Source organism: Anomaloglossus baeobatrachus, chromosome 3 (assembly GCF_048569485.1).
Source record: "Anomaloglossus baeobatrachus isolate aAnoBae1 chromosome 3, aAnoBae1.hap1, whole genome shotgun sequence".
Taxonomy (NCBI): domain Eukaryota; kingdom Metazoa; phylum Chordata; class Amphibia; order Anura; family Aromobatidae; genus Anomaloglossus; species Anomaloglossus baeobatrachus.
In genome coordinates, this window is record NC_134355.1 from 458,167,367 (window position 1) to 458,177,072 (window position 9,706).

Below are 9,706 nucleotides of genomic sequence, written 5' to 3' on the forward strand. Positions count from 1 at the left end.
ATTACATAGCAAAAACCTGCTGACTGATTGTTTTTAAAGGATTAGTCTAATTATATTTAATAGGCAAAATTGGAAAGTCAAGCAACTTTGCAGTTTACTTTTTATTAAAAATCCTCTTCTCTAGAACAGAGGGATTTTTAATTCTATTCTTAACTACTTGTTGCCTGGGTTACTGACCACCTTTAGAGTCTATAAGTGGTAGACAGTCTCATATGTAAAGAACACAGTAATTGCAAACATTAACGCAGAGGTCTCAAACGCACGGCCCGCGAGCCGCATGCGGCCCCTGAGGCGGCTTCTTGTGGCCTCCTTGATGATCCCGGCCGGTGCAGAGGCCGCAGCAGTCAGCGCTTTATTTCAGATTATTTGCCGTCGCTGCGCAGTAAAGCTCTGTGCACAGCTATCGCAGCCGCCAGTCAATCAGAGACCAGTAGCTGAAGCATATGACGTCACTTGCTTGCCTCTGATCGGCCAGCCGCTGCCCATGGAATAGTTGTGCACAAGGCTTGAATCTGCGCAGCACATCTGAAGTAAAGTGCTGACTGACTGCAGAGTCAGGGACATGATCACCAAGGGGGCCACGGGCCTGTGGGTTGCAAGAAGAGGACACGAGGGAACAGAGGACAGCCAGGTGACAAGGACGGTGATGTATCCTGCGGCTTCCGTGCCAGATTCCAGGGACTGCAGTGCTCGGGCTGGCACCCACATTTCCTGGCTGCTGGCAGTTAAATCCACACCTGCTGAGTGCTGCATCCAGGGCAAGTTCATCGGTGGGCAGAGCTAGCGTACCATACCATCCCACAGATGGAGAGAGGACCCGAAGCACCAATATTCCACCTAGCTATATGTCCCCCCAATCCAAGCGCTGCCTTTATACCTCCCAGAACTGTGCCCCCCCAATCACAGTGCTGCCTGTATACCCCCCAGAACTGTCTGGCCCCCCAACCCCAGTGCTTGTATACCCCCCAGAACTGTCCGTCCCCCCCAAACCCAGTTCTGCCTGTATACTCCCAAAACTGTCTACCCCAAAGCACTGTCTGTTCCCTCAACCCCAGTGCTACCTAGACACCCCCAGAACTGTCTGTCTCCCAACCCCAGCACTGCCTATATACCTCCCCAGAACGGTCTGTCCCCCCAACCCAAGTGCTGCCTATATTCTGCCCCAGAACTGTCTGCTCCCCCCCAACCCCAGTGCTGCATACCCCCAGAGCTGTGTGTCCCCCACCTCAGTGCTGTATACCCCCAGAGGTGTATGAGTGTGTGTGTGTGTGTGTGTAGAATGGCACAATAGGCGAGACTACTACAGGGCATTGCTACAAGAAGAGGACCACAAAGGGGGAAATTAATACAAGAAGAGCACCAGAGTTAGCACATTTGTAAAAGGGCACAATGATGGGCACATTACTACAAGATGAGGACAAGGATGGACACATTACTACAAGAAAACCAGGATGGGCACATTACTACCAGGGGACCAGGATGAGCACATTACTACCAGGGGAGAAGGATAGGCACTTTACAGCAGGATGGGGCACATGACTACAGGATGGGGATTAAGATGGGGCACATTACTACAGGATGGGCATATTACCACAGGATGGAGACCAAGATGGGCACATTACTACAGGATGGAGACCAGGACGGGCACATTACTATAGGATGGCAACCAGGATGGGCTCATTACTACAGGAAGGGGCACTTTTCTACAAGAAGGGGAACAGGATCGAGTAAATTACTAAAACATGAGGACCAGGATGGAAAAATTACTACAGGATGTTGGCCAAAATTACTACATGGTGCTAATTGTAATATTACTTACAAGAAGGGGACAAAATGTATAAAAAATATATAATTAAAAATAAAGCATGATTTTTTTTCACCATTAAAAATCCTTTTTTATATATAAACAAAAAGGTGCATTTTTTATAATAAACAAGCAAAATCTGTTCAAAAACAGTGGTCCAAAGTTGTAAAGAGAAATAAATGGTACCACTGAAAACGTCAGTTAGCCCTGCAAAGAATGCGGCCCCCCAAATTATTATTTTTCTATATGTGGCCCATGACATACCCAGCTGAGTTTGAGACCCCTGCATTAACATATGCTAGGTTTTGTCTACCTAGCACAATACACTTTAAAAGGCAAACTCATAAATGAGTTCCCAGTGTAATTATTCATTTAGGAGATTTATAGACAATCAATCCTTTTGGGCTACACCTTCTATTGTGGAGATCTGGGTCACAATGAATGGAAATACTGGTATGAGCATTCACTTACATGAGCAATAAGTGAAGCAGGAGCAGAACCTGTAAGACATACATATTCATATTACATAATCGTGTCCTCAACAAACTTGTCAGTAGAAAGATAGTGTTTACTCCTTTAAAGGGAAACAGTTTAACCACTTAGTGACCAGGCCAAATTTTTCAAATCTGACGTGTCACTTTATGTGGCAAAAACCCTGCCATGTTTCAACATATCCCGGTGATTTTGAGTTTTTTCATGACACATTAGATTTTATGATAATGAAAAATTTAGGTCAATATATTTTGACTTATTTATAAAAGTATCAGAAATTTGAGAACATTTTGTAAAAAGGAGTAATTTTCTAACTTTGAATGATTATCACTTTAATCCAGATAGTCACACCACACAAAATAGTTAATAAATTACATTTATCTCATGTCTGCTCCACATCCGCACCCTCTGTATAATGTTCTTTTAATTGTTAGGTTGTTCAAAAGGTCTAAAATTGTAGCAGTGGTTTTTACATGTTTGCCAGGAAATTTACAAAACTTTTTTTTTTTTTTTGTAAGGGAACTAATCAGGTTTGCAGTGATTTTGGGGGACGCATATATTGGAAATCCCCCTCAAAGTGATACCATTTCACAACATATTCATAATTGCTGTCAGGTAGTTTATTAACCGTTCACATGCTTTTTAGGAATTAATGCAAAGTGGCATGACAGGAAGGAAAAATGTTATTTTTACCATCTAAATGTAGCTAACTTCTGAACAGGCCCCTATAGCTGGCAGACTCTAAAGCTGAGTTCACACATAGCGACAGCGACGACGTCGCTGTTACGTCACCATTTTCTGTGACGTAACAGCGACCTTAACTATCGCTGCTTAACTGTCAAACACAGCAGAAGCAGCAGCGATCATAATGACGCTGTGCTACATGTGCAGAGAGCAGGGAGCCGCGCACACTGAGTGCTGGCTCCCTGCTCTCCTAGCTACAGTACACATCGGGTTAATTACCCGATGTGTACTGCAGCTACATGTGCACAGAGCAGGGAGCCGCGCACACTGCTTAGCGCTGGCTCCCTGCTCTCCTAGCTACAGTACACATCGGGTTAATTACCCGATATGTACTACAGCTACATGTGCACAGAGGAGGGAGCCGGCAGTGGCAGCGAGAGCGGCGGACGCTGGTAACGAAGTTAAATATCGGGTAACCAGGGAATGGTCTTCCCTTGGTTACCCGATGTTTACCCTGGTTACAGCTTACCGCAGCTGCCAGACGCCGGCTCCTGCTCCCTGCTCGCTTCATTTCGTCGCTCTCTTGCTGTCACACACAGCGATGTGTGCTTCACAGCGGGAGAGCGACGACCAAAAAATGAATCTGGACATTCAGCAACGACCGGCGACATCACAGCAGGGGCCAGGTCATTGCTGGATGTCACACACAGCGACAGCGATGGGACGTCGCTGCAACGTCACAGAAAATGGTGACGTAGCAGCGACGACGTTGTCGTTGTCGCTGTGTGTGACACCACCTTAACAGCCCCTGTGCGCACACTGTGATTTTGCTGCAGATTTGCTGCAGTTTTGGGTGCAGAATTGCTGCAGAATTGGTACAATTTGTGTTCATAAACTTCATGCAGTCCTTCCCCAGCAAAGTCTATGAGAAATCCAAAATGCTGTGTGCACGTTGCTTCTTCTTTCCTTACAGATTTTGCTGCAGATCTTCTGCAGCAAAAAGAAGCAGCATGTCACTTATTTTCTGCAACTCCCTGCGTTTTTCCGCAAGGTCAAAACAGCAGGCAAACCGGCACCAAAACTGCACCAAAACTTGGTATAAACGTATATGTTTTTTGATGCGTTTTTTTCGTCCAGAGGGTGCGTTTTTTGATGAAGAAACAAATCTGCAGTGTGCACACATAGCCTAACGCCTTTATTTGGTCGTGAATTGCCATGGAACTATCAGGACTAGAGATGAGTGGACCAGTTGAAATTCCATTTGGCGGGTTCACCCTGATTTTAGATAAAATTTGGTTCTGGACTCGGACTTGACCTGAACCCTAATGAAAGTCACTAAATGGGCAGTTTGGGTCTCCACCCACATATAGCCAGCCATAAACCGATCACTTCTGGGGATGGTTGGGCGAGCTTCTTCAATTTTTCTTTTTCTTTTGTACACACTACATCCAATAACACTGATTTTACCCTCAGTGAGAGCCATTCAAACACTGCATGCGTCTCAAACTGGGCTGAGCACCAAGCATACCCGAGCACAGCGATGCTCGAGCAAGTAGTCTCCATATGTAAAGCACCCGAACTCCAAACTCTGACACTGTTGTGCTCGGTACAAACACCGAATTTTACTTTTCAGGTTCACTCATCTGTAATCAAGACCACAGAAACATGATCTCAGGATGATGTTATGGTTAAAAAGGGAAACCCCCCCATTGTGTTAACCATATTGATGTCATTATCTCGATTGACAGCAGCATCTAAGGGGTTATACGGCCATGGTCAGTGTCAACACCAATTGTGACTGATGCAGCAGCGTGTCAGCTGCTCCATTTTCATCTTTTGGGGGATGCTATTCACTTAGGGTCAGTATTAAGTCGTATTGGTGGTCATTGAAGCTCAATGGTGGTCATTGACAGAAGTGTGAAGGCTACAGCCAATGAACAGCTGCTAACAGGCTGCAACAGCATTCACATTAGGCTGGACTCATACGAACGTATGGCATCTGATGTGAGAGCATTGGACGCGGTATGCTAATGACCCCCGGCTCAGGCTCTGCTGCGAGCGTGAGCTGAGTACCATGCAACTGTGACCTAATCTTGCAATCAGGTCACACTTGTGAAGCTGAGGGCGGTTGCTGCGGAGGAGAGGTAAGGGTTAATCCCGCATCTCCTCCATTCTCAGCCTGTGCGTATAATGCACCGCACTGGGATAACATCCGAGTGCAGTACGATGTTTCTCTCGCACCCATAGACTTGAATGGGTGCAAGTGATACAGCTCTCAGAAAATCGCAGCATGTTGCGACTTTTCTCGCATCTAGAACCTGGATGCGAGAAAAGCTGACCAACTGCTCTCCCTCATTGATTATCTGGCTAGTTTCTGTGTTGAGACTCCTAACAGAGGCTCCACGGACTTTTTTGAGTTGCATATTTCCCAGGGGGCAATGCACCTAGGATTTCACTGTATTGAGCGCCCTCGTTGGCTGCCGGCAGTGTTTTCTCTGGCTGGTCTCCCCGAGATCAGTGATTGTTTTGTCTTGTTGGTCTACTAGGCATTGCTCCCACCTGGCCAGAATCCTACTCCACACTGATGAGGGGCAATACCCCGAAACAGCTGTCTGTGGATGGATACCTGGCCTTGGTATTTCCCTTGTCATATCTTTAAACTTGTCAAAGAGTTGGATATTGACTAAAAGGGCCACTTAATATGGTGGTTATGGTGGTCTCCTAAAAAGAGCCACTCCTTGGCTAGGTCTTTCCCGGAGGGATATCTGGCTAGTTTCTGTGTTGAGACTCCTAACAGAGGCTCCACGGACTTTTTTGATTTGCTCCCTCATTGATTAACATTGGTCAGAGTGCAGTGCGGGATTTTATCGCATTGCACTCGTCCGTTTTTCACACTCGTGTGAGTATACCCTTACAAACAAAGTCTTGAGATTGTTTAGGGACTCAGGGCTTTAAATGGAGGTGCAGGAGATTGAAGTTAGCATTTTTTTTATTATTATTTTACTTTGCACATTACAGACATATTACTCATATGACTAAGGGCGTTAAGTTAGAAACGCGTTAACGTTGATTGTGCACTGTTCACTCATGCACGAATAAAGAAACACCGTTTGCACCCAGCTGGATTATTCTTCTTATTGTCTGTTATGCGGCCGGAGCAGGGCCAACATCTGAGTCTGGGCAGCGGTCAGGTCAGGTGGTGGTGAGCTGGACTTTCAAGGATTGTAAAGGGATGTCCAGTAGCAGGCAATCCCTTCAAATCCTAAATGGCAAGAAGAGAAGATATTAGATTCAGTATCAAATTTGAGATTCTAATAAAGCAGTTATCTCCTATGTACTTTATATTCATTTTTTTTTTTAGAAACGTTGAAAGCACATAACCTTGGGTCAAATTCACACATCAGTTTTTTCTCATGACTGAAAAAAGATACAAGTTTTTTAACCTGTTGGTCCATTTTTGGTCAATGTGCCAGTGTTTACAATTACTGTTGCATCCTTTTTTCTCATATGAAGGAGAGGAGACAAAAAAAAAAAAAACGAATAATGCACATACCAAAAAAAGGCTGAGGTGTGAAAGAGCCCTTATTTTAATACAGTTGGGATTATGATTTGAGTAATCCCATCCATATTAAATTCCTAGAAACAGAAAGGAGAGTTTGTCCCTTTCAGCAGAACGCAACGAATAAGGCGTTATGGAGACGTATTCATCGTAAACTGGTCGGGGCTGTTTCTGAGCAGGTTAACAAATAGAGGGAAAGTTACTCAAGAAGTTAAAAAAAAATTGAAAACAGAAATTTTTATACAAGTACAAAGTCTACTTCAGAAATGCAGTTTCTATAGCAATGCCTAATAGGTTTAAATGCTTAACAAAAATCAACAAATTTCACGCCGGTGACAAACACTACACTGTAGGTCAAGCATGAAGGAAGGATTTAAATTGTCTTGGCATGTATTCATCTCAGAGTCTTCAACCTTCTCAAGGCAACTTATATCAATCATACTAGCATACTGAAAATGTCTAGCCCACGGATATGTGTGAGAAATTGTTGTAGACTGCATGAAGGCAAATGTGCTACATTTCACATTTCTAGAACTCTTTTATTCCTAATTTTCTAAAGCATTCCTCAGTATGGGCACTTGTCTTTCGGTTGGGTCTATATGGCTACTACAGAGCTGGGGCAGCAAAGCATCACTCTGTGCCACTGCTACACTGCTGGATAATGCAGCTAAAGGCCACGTGCACACTTTATGTATTCGGACAGTTTCTTACCTCAGTATTTGTAAGCCAGAACCATGAGTGGAAAATTCAGAGGAAAAGTATAATAGAATCACAGGCACCACTCCTGCATTTTTCACCCACTCCTGGTTTAGCCTTACACATAATGATGTAAAATACTGACCAATTACTGAACATGTGAACGTGGCCAAAAATAGATATACAGCGACTGTTAGGGTACGCTCACACGAGTGTGAAAAATGGATGAGTGCAATGCGAGAAAATCTCGTATTCCACTCTGACCAATGCTAGTCAATGAGGGAGAGCAGTTGGTCAGCATTTCTCGTATACAGATTCTGGATACGAGAAAAGCGGCAACGTGCTGTGATATTCTGCTAGAGCCCTATGACTTGCACCCATTCAAGTTAATGGGTGCGAGAGAAACATCGGACTGCACTCGGATGTTATCCCAGTGCAGTGTGATATACACTCACAGTCGCATGACACTTGGCTCACGCTCGCAGCAGAGCTCTCGCATCAGATGCCATACGTTAGTGTGACTCCAGTCTTAGGCTATTGCAAGTCATAGAAAAAGATAACTGGTCCCGACTTTATAGAAATTGTCGCGGTACCATACATTATGCTGCAATGTAATAGCGACACAGAGCAAACCTTGGCCACACAAATTGTGTTGTGGTTAAAGTCAAGTACTAGACAAAGACTTATTCTTCTGCCCTCAATAACTTTATGTGGGTTGGGTTTCATACCTGTACGTCTGTGTCACCCCTAAACTAGAATTCCTCCAGTTTTCCAGTGTAGGAAACGCAGTTCTGGAATTCACTGATAAAGTAGTAACAGAAGTAGCAGAGTTTGCCTTGTTTACCTTTGGCGATTTCCTCAAAACATATCAAGTCATAAATCAAAGTGCTGTAATCAGCAAGAACAAATACCAAACTCCACTCTGCTACATCTGCAGATAAACTTATACTAGACCTAATAAGATAAGTAATACAGCCAAGTCTGATGCAGAGCCAACAGCCTTTTCTATGTCAACAGAGTGTTATGCAAATGGATTAAACTAGAAAACTTACCATCTCATTTTCCTCCCCCACATTAAGCAAGGCATGATGATTTTTCATTAGCTTTTCCCCCATCAATCCCGAGAAGTGTTCCTGTGTAGTGAAATCCCTAAACACCTTGCTGAACAGTCAGAGATACACATATACTTCTCTGGTGAAGGAACTAAAAGCTAGCTCCACCTTCTAGATCAGCCAGGTAATGTAACCCTTTACAGACAGGTAACTTAAAGTGCTCATAGGAAGTGGCCAAAATAAAACTTTAAAATGTTAACGTGACCCAGCCCAACCCAGCAAAGATAGAATACTAATAAAAAATACATTGTTATCTGAGTAAAGTGAATGTATAATAAAATAACCTGCTGTGCAAACAGAGTTAGTAATATAAACCCAAACTGAGTATTACCCTCTTTGGGTCAAGAGACAAATGTTTGCCATCAGACACTGTTGTTTGTCTGCAGCGGTGACATCTTGTTGATAGCGCTGCAGCCAGTGAGCTCAGCTGCTTGGAAGGGTAACTGTTTGTTTTTTAAACAAATTTTTAAATTGTTAACCCTTTTAAGCTTATTTTTAAAGATTTTTCATATCAGTATCTTTAATAAAAAAAAAAGTAATCAGAAAATGACACAATGTTGAAACAAAGATTTCATTGTAAAAAAATTGTCTGTAACTTACATATTGATGACCTATTGTCACTAAGTGACCAGGGGAACACAGGAAAACCTATACTGGCCCTAAGGCTGGGGGTCCTGTGCTCACCCTAACACCCGGAGGTACCTTTGAAGGTAGGGAGGTCTGGGCCCCCAACCTAGGCCCTCCTGTGTCTTCTGTTCTTGTCCCTGATGGTAAGACACCACTCCACAACCCACCACCCGGGGAAAAGGGACAAGAGCAGAAGTCAACAACCATACCGACCAACAAGTAAAGACAAAACAGGGGTAACTATAACAACTACTCGTACACCTGGGAACCACACACAAAAGGAGCCACTAAAAGTGCACAAGGGGAACAATATAAAAGGGTGAAGGACAACTGACTACTGAGTAACATCCATACCGTACAACCAGCACACCTAGAAATGCTGCAGCAAGCAACAATGCTGCAGCCCACAAAGTGATTGTCAGAGAGAGGGTTCCACCAGCTCCTTTCTCCTCAAGGCCAAGCTACCAAATGATGAAAGCAACCGGCACCCTCTGGTGGAAGTAGAGGGAATATATAGGACCTTTGTGTGGTACCAACCGGAAACACCTGACCAGGAGTCAGGAGCTACTGGAAGGTAAACAGACATTAACCCTCTCCTTCACAAAGGAAAGGGAATTAATTTAATAAACAGAGTCTTACGAAATAAAGTCAGACTTTGACCCAGAACTTGTCCCAAAACTCTGCAACAGAGAAACGACCGTGACAGTGTAACAGGGTAAAAATGTACATAAG

The 9,706-nt window shown here is 43.9% G+C and overlaps 1 protein-coding gene across 1 annotated transcript in view; it reads right to left on the reverse strand.

Annotated features, from left to right (window-relative positions):
* ATP13A4 (ATPase 13A4) overlaps window positions 1-8,433 on the reverse strand; it is a 185,717-nt gene extending 177,284 nt beyond the window's left edge. The window contains exon 1 of the mRNA XM_075340497.1: window positions 8,288-8,433. Coding sequence (XP_075196612.1) covers window positions 8,288-8,350 — 63 coding nt within the window. The 5' untranslated portion in view covers window positions 8,351-8,433. The remainder of the gene's footprint in view (window positions 1-8,287) is intronic.
* Window positions 8,434-9,706: the final 1,273 nt, after the last annotated feature.